The sequence below is a fragment of the Belonocnema kinseyi genome, chromosome 4 (assembly GCF_010883055.1).
Source record: "Belonocnema kinseyi isolate 2016_QV_RU_SX_M_011 chromosome 4, B_treatae_v1, whole genome shotgun sequence".
Taxonomy (NCBI): Eukaryota; Metazoa; Arthropoda; class Insecta; order Hymenoptera; family Cynipidae; genus Belonocnema; species Belonocnema kinseyi.
In genome coordinates, this window is record NC_046660.1 from 90,954,361 (window position 1) to 90,967,541 (window position 13,181).

Sequence of the window (13,181 nt, forward strand, 5' to 3'; positions counted from 1 at the left end):
CGCGCGCAACTCAGTCATTTACAGCGTCTCCTACTATATTCACACGGACATAGCCGTCTCATAGTATTCGACCGCATCTCGTTTCAGATCTGGGATCACTGGCTCTTGTTCTAGATATATCATATACATACATGCTTCATAAACATGCACATATCCGAAAATGTAATGGGTTCTGTTTATAAAGCCGGGTGTAATTATCAAATTCAAATGTCCGAAGGGTGTCCAAATGCAATAAAATTTCACGCTATATTTTGCCTTACTCAAATTTGGACATTCTATATATTAATAAAAGAAGAAACATAATCTTTTCAGAGAGCTCCTCTCCACTGATTTTCTACATTTCTTAGTAATTAAATACAAAAATCAAATTGAAAAAAACAACCCCTCAGATTGTTTTCACTTAAGTGAAAAGAAATTTCTTCTTAAAATACTCTTCAGTTACTAGAAATCCATATTTAAATTGAAAAATTTAATTGAATACAATTTTAAGCAATATACTTATGTACCATATCATCTAATGAAAATTTCTTTATTTCTTAGTAATTAAATAAAAAAGTCAACTTTTTTAAAAAGCGCTCGACCAACTGTTTACGTTTTCATCCTAAAATTTTCGCAGAAGCCCATTTTAACATAAATAATAAAAAAATACCATTTACATGGAACTTTCATTCAAACTTGGTTTGGCCTCATCGTGTAGACCTTACGCATTTATTACAGTTTCCAATAAACAAAACGTTAAGATCCATATAAAAAACTTTCAATTCATTTAAATAAATAGATTGATTTGAATACATTTATTTTTCAAAGTTTTGTATAAATCCCTTGAAATCTTCGGAAATTCTACAAAACTTTTTTAAATCCCTTGACATTTTTTCAAATCTTTTGAAATCCTTTAGAATACCATAAAATATCTTGAAATCCATCCTTCAGAAATAGTAAAAACCTATTAAAATAAGTAGATATCATTTTAAATCCCTTAAAACTAGATTAAATTAAACCCATTTATTAACGTTATTAAAAAAAAGCTGAAATCCCTGGAAATTATTGAAGTCCCACGAAATATTTAGAATTGCTACAAATTTTTGGAAATTTCATTTCACTTATTTTCCAATTTTTTTAAAAAATCCCTTGAACTCCTTGGAAATCTTACATATTTCTCTCAAAGTGCATGAATCGTTTTATATCTGTTGAAACACTTAAGAATCCCCTAAAATCTCTTGAGAACTTTCCTTTGAAACTGTGAAAATTCAGTAAAATAAGTAGAAATTATTTGAATTCACTTGAATAATTAAATTTAACGCATTCAATAAAGTTATGTGAAAATACCATTCTAATCCCTCGAAAACTTTGAAATCCCTTGAAATCCTTGGAGATTCAATACAAATTTTTAATTCTTGTGAAAATCTTTGAAACATTTTAACATCCCTCTAAAAATCCTTATGATCTCTAAGAATCTCTTTAAATCGCTTAAAATCTTTCGGAATTCCTTAAAATCTCCGGAAATCTTATAAATTATCTAAAATCTCTTGAAATGTTTTGCAATTTTAGGAAATTCCTTGAAATCCATGCGAATAATTTTAAATCTTTTTAAAGCCGTTAAAACACTTTAGAATTACTTGGAAATCGTTTGAAATCTAACAAAATCCCATGAAATTGGTTGAAATTCGTTGAAATCAATTTAAGTGTTTGAAATCCTTCAAATGTTTCAAAATTTTGCAAATAATTCTATTTTTTTGTATTAATGCTTTCAATATTTCAATATTATTTTCTTATAATGATTATCGTAGGATCGTAAGAAAATGATACAAAAATTATTCACAAAAAATCACCATAGAACTACACTGAATTTTCTCTAATATTTTTTTCCTAAAGGTGGATTATAAGGAATTGCATGGGATTGCATGGGATTGCATGATATTGAATGAGATTGCAGAGAGAATGAAAGGTAGATTTCAGGAGTAATTATTCTCTAAGAACAATTTAATTACCAATCATATATCGTTAATAACATTATTTCAATTACTAAATTTAAGAAGAGAAAATATAATTCAAAATAGATCAAGGTTGGTATTTTAATTTTGCGCAACCTAAAATTTAAAAGAAACAAATTAAAATTCAGGATTCAACTTCCTTCAGAGTTTTTCAGAAATTATTTTGATTAAAAATTAAAATAGCTAGGAAATAACATTTATTTCTCGAAAAGAAAGTTTGAAAAAATATTGTTCCTCTTATTATTACAGCTTTGAATTCATACAAATTTAAAGTTGACCACCTTCTCCATTTTTCTCACTCTTTTATAATTTTTATCCTCTTCCACCCCTTTTATTTCTCGTTTTTTCAACTTTATTTCCGGTGATGTAAAAGCTTCTGAATAAAATCGCTTTTCTTTATCGACTCCTAGTTTCGAAGTTTCTTTTTTCTATTGCAAATAATGGGACTTGTTTACTAGAGGAAGGTGGGGCACGACGGAAGAGACGGGTAAAATAGAACGCTACTATATCTAGAAAAATATTTACGCTTTAAGTTTGATATTAATTTATTAAATAAAAATAAGTCTAATGAGTTGAGGTAAGTACAAAAAGAATGAATACTTTATGTAAATTGTATCAGAAAGTAAGTGCAAATTTTTGGTACTACAGAACTCAGGAATGGTGTCATTTTCGAGAGGAAATGAAGTACTAGTAATGTTTTTATCCCATTTTTCCTCACAAAAATTTCAAAAAATGATGTATAAATTTTCTTTTCTTGGCATTAGATTTAATTATCAATTATTAAGAAAAGAAAATACGGATTTCAAATAAAATTGTCGTTGGGGGCGAGATGCAACAAGCTGAATGGGGCGGAATGGAACACCTGAACATCCGCGAACTTAACCTGTCATTGTCAGGGTAAACGGTCGCCGGTCGGAATAGTTGCGAGATATTTGTAAGAAATAAAAAGTGATAAAGTACATTATTTAAGTTATTAAAATACGAAATTATAAAAGGAAGACTGGTAGTAGGTTATTTTCTGCCTAAAATACGTATTTTAATATTTTTCTCTTCCCGTTGGTGTTCCATGGCATGAATTTTGATTTGTTGCTTACTTTTTTTTAGTTTAAAAAAATTATTTACAAATTAGAATTGATATTCCAATTGTTCCATACCGTCCCAACATGCGTTCTGTTTTACGCGCCACGTGTTCGATAGCACATCAACTAACCTACAGTACTTAATACTTAATTTCTAAAAAATTAGTTCGCTTCATTTACAAAAACGTATGTGCAACTTGTAAATGATAAATAGGAGAAATTTTCAATAAATATTTGTTTCTGCAAATTCTTACAGGTTACAACTTAATTAGCGTCAAAGATTTTGTGCACCGTATCGCCCCACCTTCTCCTACTTAATTGTATGTTAAAAAATATACGTTCCAATTATAATCTTAATAAAACACTCTTAAATCAACGAATATTAAAATTTCTTTCTTTTAGAAACCTGTCTTTATGAATTAACCGGAATAATCTTTTTTCAGTAAAAAATTAAGATTCATTCTTGCAAATTATTTGAGAAAATCCAAATTTAAATAAATTAAAATAAATTATGTGTTTTTCCTTTCAAAATAACTATTCGACATATTTTGAATGTATTAATTTATAATTAATGGCAACTTTAATCATCTGTACAAGAAGAAGTTCGATTAAGCTTTTTGTAAAGTTATTAGATTCCATTAATAAAATTCCTATTATAAGAACATTCGCATTATTTAGTATGTACACTGTACCAGTCTCCCCTAAAAAAGTTACTCATTACTGACTGATAAAAAAAAAAATTTTTGAAACATTATGCATAAAAAGTATTGCTTATTAAATTTTGATTGATATGCTTTTTTTGTACAAATTAAACACACAAGATGATCATTCAAACACAGAAACAACCAAAGAATGAGGGAGGCGTTCAACTCGATATTGCTAGTCATTCTAGGGTCGTATAAAAGGGGATGACATCTACCCGAATTTCTAAAAATTATATCATATTATATTATATTATACCATATGTATAATAGGGTTTAATTTAAACAGAAAAAACACGTTTCATTTTGGGGTGAAAAAATAAGTGTCGTGAAAAAGAATTATACCAACTGCTTGATATGTGGTAAATTAAATAAAATATTTAATGGGACATAATGGCATTTTCATTATGTACAATCATTTTAATAAGGCAATGTTTATATAGAAAATTCAGAAAAACTTGGTTCAACAGATTTGACATATTTAGTCATTTTCGATATATTTTTATTCACTGAATTATGTGCAGCTTTTCAAAATTGATGTAAAAACAGTAAAAAAATAAAATGTGCACGTAAGTAAAACTAAAAAAATAAATTGTGTATGGTTTCTGAGAACGTGGAGTGCATGGAAGCTCAACCTTCGATATTTTAAAACAATTACAATTGGTTTAAATTTTTTACCCATTAAATCATTAATCCCACAAGAAAAATGTATCCATTAATAATATAATGAAACAAATTGTTCAATCAAATAATAATTGTTTGAGCAATGGAGGTATAAATTTTGAAAGAAACAATATCTTTGTAATAACCGGCATAGTATAAAATAACTGAAAAAACTAGAATTTTCTTTTCCTTTCCCAAGAAAAGTCAGAAGTGAATGCTTAATAATAATGATTTAATAAACACGTTATTGGTTTCCTAAAGAAGAAATATCATTCCAGATATCTATTAAGTGTTTAATTAGTTCAAGAAAGTTTTAACTTTTTTATGAATTAGCATGGGAAAAATATAAGCAAATTAAAATGTTTTAAGCAATTACAAAATGCATTTAAAAAAATTTATCCTAACATTCGTTAACTGTATCATTAATTCTAGAAAATACGAATGCAAAAATGCAGGAACTATTGAATGAAAAAATGCAGGAATTTGAATTTCTTTGAAATAAAACTATTATTCTGCATTTTCAGGACATAATACACAATTTTATGGGCGTCAGCTGTACAGGTTATGGAATGGAAAATATTCCTTGGATATTTTGTTAAAAAGTGACTAAAAGTTAGTCAAAAGTAGACATTTCTGTTAAAACTGAGTTTTAAAAATTTTTAATCCCATATGTTAATTGTAAAGGCCCAAAGTACGTGTTAATATTGCCGAATATAAAAAAATGCAATTTCTTTTTACGAAAACTTCCCAAATGGGGGTGCTTAAATTCATTACGTTTGATTTTTTATATTGTTAAATTGTTTGAGAATCAATAAACGTTTGATATTGAGAGCACAACATTTTACAACAAACACAGTCAAAATTGTAATTTAATTTTTAGAATTATATACTTTTCTCTCCACTGCTATCTGTATCAAAAATTATATTACTGAAAATTAATTTTGGTTCTGTTCAGAAATTAATCGCCTAAAGAGGACTTCCACATGAATCAAAACGTCTGATTAAAAAACACTGTGCGTTTAAAATTACCTAGCGGTGAATATGTCACTTTTTCCCTCCCTTTTCCACATTTTTTTTAAAATTAGCATCGAATATATTTTTTATACATTTAAATTGCGATAAAAATTTTATTAAGAAAAAACAACTACTATCTCTTCTTAAAAAGGCTATAGATTATTTATATGTGAAACTAAAAATAATTCAGCGTACCGTGAAACGAGGAAATAATGACACACGAAATTTGGAATTTCGGAAATTATATTGATTTTTTCGACTTTACTATTGCTTGCTTCGAATAGAAAGCGGGATTTCCGCTTCGTGTCAGAAGTCCCGCTTAGCCCCGTATCATGGTAACTTAAGCTTAGGAAAACTTAGCTTAAATTATTTAAATATATCATATTCTTGTATAGACTTCTAGTAGGACCTTAATTAGGAAATATTAATTGGAAGGAATTAAAATAAATCCTATTTCCGCACTTAAAAATGTTTAAAGCAATTATTCTGCCGTGATTTAAGAAAACGCCGTTAACTGCAAAATGAACGAAGCCGAGAAAATCGACGAAAACTGTTCCAATCTTTACTCGCGTGTATCGCGGATTCTAATTTATTTTCTGCAGTTTTTTGTTGTTGTTCTTGATTAATTTGCATATAAACTTTTCATTTCTGCAACAAAAAATGTTGAAAAATGTTAATTAATTATCTAAAATGCAGTTAACGGTGTTGATTGGGATGCTGAAATTCAGAAAACGCCGTAACGGGCAGTTACGGCTCTCTTCGAATCACGGACCTCAGAAATAGGCCTGTCGTGATTTGAGAAAACGCCGTTACAACAATAGAATTTCGCAGCTAAAAATAAATGCAGTTACGGCGTTTCTCGAATCACAGACGTTTTTTTTCGAGGTTCCATGATTCTGGAGAACAGTGTAAACCGGTGTAAGCCGTTGCGGCTTTTTCTCGAATTTTTCTGTGACGTATTCAGCTGTCCATGATACGGTTCTCTTCCAAATCACGACTCGCCAAATTTTGCAGTTAACAGCGTTTTTCTAAAATTTAGCAATAATTATTCTAAAAGTTATTAACAATTTGAAAAAATTATTTTAATAGTCAGGTGCATCTTTTCTTCACGATTCCAACGATATAAAATACTCATTTTTTTTGCAGTTAACGGTGTTTTCTCAAATCACGGCAGTATTGAGAAAAGTGTTTTCCCCCCTCTAAAATGGGGACGAATATAAACTTTAATGGATAAGGAAATAGACCAGGTGCTAGCGAGCAGTTCAAGTAAGATATTTGTACTCAGTTATTCCGGCAGCACCTGAGAATTCTATTAGGTTGAACTTACTAAGAAAGTTTTCCTTCGTCGTTTACACTTGCTTGTTTAGCCGCAAATGCTTGTAGACTGTAGAGTGATGAACTCATAAGGATTCAGGGGTGAACTTAGGATTGAGTGGTAGACGTGTTTAATGCTGCTTAAACTGCTGGGTCCTTCTAATATTTCTCAGAAAGGTGACAAAAAATAAGCACTTTCCATATCATTGTAAAATATTGCATAATACATTTTTTGTACCGTAAAACGGGGCTAACCGGGATCAGTTGGGAAAATCGGGCGACGTATAATTTTATATTTTATGGATTGATTTCTTTTTCTTGATAAAAATCAAAAAGAATTTCGATTGTTTTTTGTAAAATAAACGTGAAACTTTATCTTATAGGATGCTTCTCACAGTTGCGTGTATATTTATTGTAATTATACCATATTAAGCCAGATTGCTTTAATTTTTATAAAAATAATATTTCTATGTATTTTTTGTATTTTGGGCCAGACGAGTAAGGTGAGAAATTATAATACCAAAATTAGACCGTCCCATTCAATTAAATATTCCGATGAGTAGTTGGAAAATGCTATTCACAAAAATGTTTCCAAGAATCGTCAGGATTATTTGTTCATTTTGTGTTGTAACACAAAGAAGGTTATGTTTTTATTTAAAATAAACACGGATTTTTATGTTTACTTGTCATTGTATTAACACTTGGAATTACTGAGAAGCTATTCTTGCATTTTTATTGAAAGTCGTCGACTTAATCCCACACTGAGAGGTAAATGCGGTTACACTTTGAACTGTAATAACTATATCAAATTTGTCAAATACAGGATACGCAAGAGGAAGAGTTAAGCATTATATATGTTTTAAGCATTAATATTTTATTTTAATAACTTTTAAATTTAATTCATTTCAATTTATTTTTCTATAGATGATTTCAAAACATACTAAATTTAGAAATTTTCATTAAAAAAAAGTAAATCAAATTTTCTAGTTTAGAAAAACCATTCTGATTGATTGAAAAATAATCAACATAAGTGTTACAAATCATGGTTTCGAAAATCAAAATATGGATATACGACTCTTTTTTTTGAAAGAAAGTCATTGAATGACAAATTTGAATTGAAGTGATAAGACGGAATTAAATTTTATTAAAAATAATTTTCAAAGAAAGTTTTCACTACTCTTATTCACTTATACTTACGTTCACTATTTACTTTCGTCTCTTCTATTCGACATCGTTCTCGCGGGAACTTGCACTTCCGGATAGTGCTAATTAAGATAGCAGATGCGGTGATGCGGCTATATGGTAGATAAAGGACGAATTAAAAAGTTTTTAGCTAACTTTTAAACCTGTTCACATGATAACGCTAAAACTGCTCTTTTTCCACCTCTGCCGCTAATCTATTTTTACTTGTGATGACTATAATTAGCCAACGAGATTAAAAATATTAATGCGAAAAGAAAATGATGTAATGCAGGATTAATCAATTAAAGGGATTTTTTCATACTTCACGAAAAATTAGCAACGGGGTAAAAAGTTAAAAATGTGAAAATGAAGCCAATACAAAAATTAAAAAATGACTCCCTGATTTATTAGGTGAATTATTTTCTGATTTATTAGGGCTAAGATGATGCCTAATTTTTTGGTTAAATAATAAATTTAAAAGAGATAATTATAATACATTTTCTTCTTGAATCGAACAAGCCAAATGTAAAAATCCTAAATGTTTTTAAAATGTTAAATCAGGCTTGATACTATATTTATATCATGCGTCACGATCGATAATTTTACTAAATAAATAAATTTTAACTAAAGGTCAAAGCATCGACAGCAGCAATTTGGTGATTGTGAATTCTCTTTTGTTAAAGCTCTTTAGGCTTTAACGAACAATTCTCATCACGTATCTCGTGCTTCGCATTCGAGTTTGTCCCTCTGTCACGAAAAATCGAGTTCTGCGCGATGTTGGAGAGAGCTTTTCAGTCCTCGTTTTTTCTAGAAAACGCTCGAAAATTGCGAATTAGGAAATAAGTAGGCTTCCACGAGCATTAAAAAGGCTTTCGCGATATCCTAACACTCTGTCCGTGCTCTGTCAAATCGAGTTTGCCCGATGATTTTAAAGTACTGAGCGAGCACGTAGCGAGATTTCAAACAAATATTCAATGTTTCAAAAGTGCTCGCTAAAGTGTCTTTAATGCTCGCGGAAGCTTACTTATTTCCAAATTCGCAATTTTCGAGCGTTTTCGAGGAAAAACGATGACTAAAAAGCTTTCTCCAACCTCGCGCAGAACTCTATTTTTCGTGACAGAGCATGCAGAGAGGACTTGCCGAGTATTAGGATTTTGCTCCGGGATGCACTGGTATTAAAACAGACGTCGTTTCATTGTTTCGTTAAAAAAAATGTGCATCCTTCAAAACAAAATTGGCTAATAAACATTTTATTGCAACTTGTGTCGCTTTTTCATAAACGGAATTTGCTCATTTCCAATATTATTTTTACGATTTAAACGTTACTCATACAGTCTACACAGCAGCCTTACCGTCTTTAAATTCTAAATTATATCCCTAAACCTCAGTGACACAGAATTTTTCAATTGTCACCGCCCGCGAAGAAAGAGACCTTACGGGTCAAAGCTGAATTTTACAGTACGGACGAGCGTAGCCGAGTCCGCAAGCAGGCATTTGAGTAGTGGGGGAGGCGTCAACGAAAAGCACCACCACCACTTACCACTACATCTTTAGGCGCTCATATCCGTGGGCCAGTGGAGCTCATGGACACAGCGCATAACAGCTGTAGTGGTAAGTAGTGGAACTGGATTTCGTAAGCCTCTCGTTTTGTCTCCGACAGCGTTTATCATGCCTATGTTTGCAGCTTAATAACAAAAAAAGTAATCAGCTTAAAAAATTTCTGATTTTTGCAAATGAAAGAGCAACTCAACAACTATCGATTGGTGTAAAAACCTAAACATTGATTTTTGACGAGTAAGGTCCCTTTCTTCGCGGACAGTCACAATTGTATTTTCTATCGTATCGTGTTCTACATCGCAGTTGTGGTACCCTATTGCTTGACCTCGTTATAATTCACTGAAAGTTTCTCTCGAATCGTCTAGGAGACAGAGTCTAATTGCAACAACAGCCCACGAAACTTCGATTAAAGAGGGGGGGGGGAGGATTAGTTCCAATAGAGAGACATAACTGGTTAGTGTTTTGTGCTAAGAAGATCACCAATCTTCAGCAGCGTTGTGTTAAATGGGAGTTCATATCGTCTCATTTTCCATTCCCGGTCCTCCTTTAGGTACGCAACCAAAAACGCACACATACACACATCAACACACACACATGTATATATATATATATATATGTATATATATATTTCAAAAACACATTTATATATTTTAGAATCTTTGAAATAATGTGAAATTGTTGAATGAAAAAATGTAATTTTCGGATTTTCCATTATTATTTTTTATGCTGTCAAAATTTGAATTCTCGATTTTTCAAGAAAATTCAAAATGTGGTTATGATAATCTTGTAGGGCATTCAAAAAGGAACATTTTTCTTCTCTTGTCTTTTCCATATCGTGCGTTAATTGACTTAAAATTTTCATTTTCGTGTGTTTTTTGGAATTTTGTAAATTCTATAACTCTAGTAATTTCTTGTTTTTAAGGGCGATAAGATAAATTGTTCATCTTTTTGTATACTATGGATATACGTACAGAACATTTTTGAATCTTGAAAAAAGTGGTCTCAAAAATAATCAAAATGAACTCACTGTTTAAATTTCTATCCAAAATGGCAAGCTAACGAACTTGACCTTTAGTTTAGGACACTAAAAGAGGGTACCAAAGGAAAATACAATCATTTAATTCTTTCGAAAGTTATCGTGCTAACAAAACCAAAAATCTACAGACACACAGAACCACCCACGAACGAACAGACCCATTCGTTAAAACTTGTTTTTCGGATTCAGGTGCTCTTAAAACGTGGAAATTTGACATAAACGGAGGGGGTCAAATTTTACAAACATCGAATACCTTCTCTGATAGAATGTAAAAATTTTAGACCGAATCAATTCCAAATCATACAGAAAGTGTAGCTTCAAGTTACAGAATTATTCATTCGCCCCTGAAACGTGTTGTTTTTCAAATGAAATACGATGACACGTATTTTACCATATGAGAAAAAAAGAATTTTCGCGAAGTAATGAGTATTTTAAATTTTAGGATTGTTTTCTAAAACATACTACTTTTTTTAAATTTTAATAATTTTCTCCTTATTGAGATATTTATGTTTCCTTTCCTGAATCTAGAGAGTTTATGCGAATACACTAAATTTAATTTAGAAACAGCTGGAAAATTAACAATAGATGATATTTTTTCTCAAAAATATGAAAAGTCGATTTTCTTAAACCCCCTCTTTTCTTTTGCTAATTTTTTTATAAATTGATACTCGGATAACGAATAAATCTGGTAAGTTACATTTTTCATTTCTTTCATTTAACGACGGATTTTTAAAAATGCTAAAAAAGTTTTTTTCATTTAAAAATGTTATACAAAAAAATAGCTATAACTATTTTACGATAGCTTGTATCGTTCGCGAGAAAAACGAATAAAAATAAGTTTTTCTAAAAAAAAAAGTTCTGGCCGTGAAAATTATTTAGCCTACATAAAACATACAGAATCTGTTCTCTATGTAAGCAGGGACTTTTTTTAATATTAGACAAAATAAGGAAACTCGGGGTTTCTATTTAATTCAACTTTATCCTCCTAGTTGAATTTTAAAAACCTGGAAAGTGGATTTTATGAAAAAATTCATTTTTATATTTTTTCCAATTTTATTTTGTGCTTATTTAGGAAGACGTTGTATTACTTTTATGTGGGGTAATCATCTTTGTCGCCATTAATTTTTTTCTTAATTGAATTATTAAATTGTACCGGTAACGATACAAGACGCGTAAGAGAGTAGGAGTAATTTTTTAATCTACTTTATTTTATACAACTGTATAATTGCATATTACAATTTTAGTTTAAAAAAGACTTGTTAAATTTCTGAAGTATTGTTCTTATAAATCCTGGAAGTTCTGAAAAACTGACCTAGATAGCTGCAACAACCATTAAAAGTCTAGCCTTTCTTTACGACCTATTGTGCGCATTATTCGCGTGAACTCTTTAAGTGTCAAGAAACAAAAAAGCTGGAAATCTGTCATGAGAATAAAAGGGAAGAAAAATGAAGAAGAATAGAAGCAAATGAAAAAAGCTTCTGTCTTAATTTAAAAGGCAGGGGATTATTTTTCACGACCATTAGTGACGTCGGGAATAAGTAAAATGGAATTGAATTAATTGTTGAGGCCAAATACTTTTGCACTCAATATTTTTCACCATACAAAAAATGAATTTTCTTGAGAATAGATTTTTTTTTTAAATGAAAAAAAACATGAAAAATGCAGTAAATTGGATAAATAGTAATTAAACTTACCGTATTCGAGAAGAATGAAAATCAGAACCCGCAATGGCGACCATCTGGGCGACCAACTCATGTCCACTTCGTCATCGGTAACTCGGTGTGACCACAACCTCTGAAATACAAATCCATCAATTATAATTTGAAAAGTGATTGAAAACTTAAAAAATTAATTAAGTATAATGAAATAAAATTATATTTCTTATTTGTATTGTGCATTGTTATAAAGTCCAAAATATCAGGTTTGCGTTTAAGAATTATATTATGATAATCACATTACCTGATATTACTTTAAATGAAGATAGTAGTGGTGGTCTAAGTGTAGCCCCACTTTTTTCTACAATAAAACCCTTAAAACTGATCTCTTTTAGAGTAAAAATGATTCCTAGTTCTTGACAGAATAATATATATATTTATTTATTTGAAGCGAGGAAAACTTAATGGAATTCCTGAAGATCCTGAGCTCGTTGATAGAAGCGCCATACGACACCTTTGCGCTGGAGAGACTTATGCATACCTGGGCGTGCCACAGAGCCGCATTCAGGATGTGACATCTAAAAAGGATACTCTCCGAAGCAGGTACAAACGCCTCATCCGACAGATTTGGTCTTCCGAACTATCAGCGAGGAACAAAGTATCTGCAACGAACATGCTTGCCGTCCCGGTACTACTCTATTCATTTGGAGTAGTTCCATGGACGAAGAACGAGCTCAGATCTCTTGATATCGGGACAAGAAAGGTTATGCACATGAACAAACGCATGCATCTTAAGTCTTCCGTTCCGCGAGTGTACATCTTACGCCGTCAAGGGGGTCGCGGAATATTGAGTCTTGAATGTCTTCACAACAGGATTATTCTGGGTTCAGCACACAGAGTTGCAAATGGAAGAGACCCTCTTCTTAAAATGGTCAGGAATCACGAAGAAGTGGGCAAAGGAGCGTTTCTGTACAAAGCAGCGGAGGAGG

At 30.9% G+C, this 13,181-nt stretch overlaps 1 protein-coding gene across 1 annotated transcript in view; it reads right to left on the reverse strand.

Moving 5' to 3' along the window:
• Positions 1 to 13,181, reverse strand: part of LOC117171007 — a 254,157-nt gene that overhangs the window by 92,799 nt on the left and 148,177 nt on the right. The window contains exon 3 of the mRNA XM_033358052.1: positions 12,228 to 12,331. Within this exon, the coding sequence (XP_033213943.1) occupies positions 12,228 to 12,292 (65 nt within the window). The 5' untranslated portion in view covers positions 12,293 to 12,331. The remainder of the gene's footprint in view (positions 1 to 12,227; positions 12,332 to 13,181) is intronic.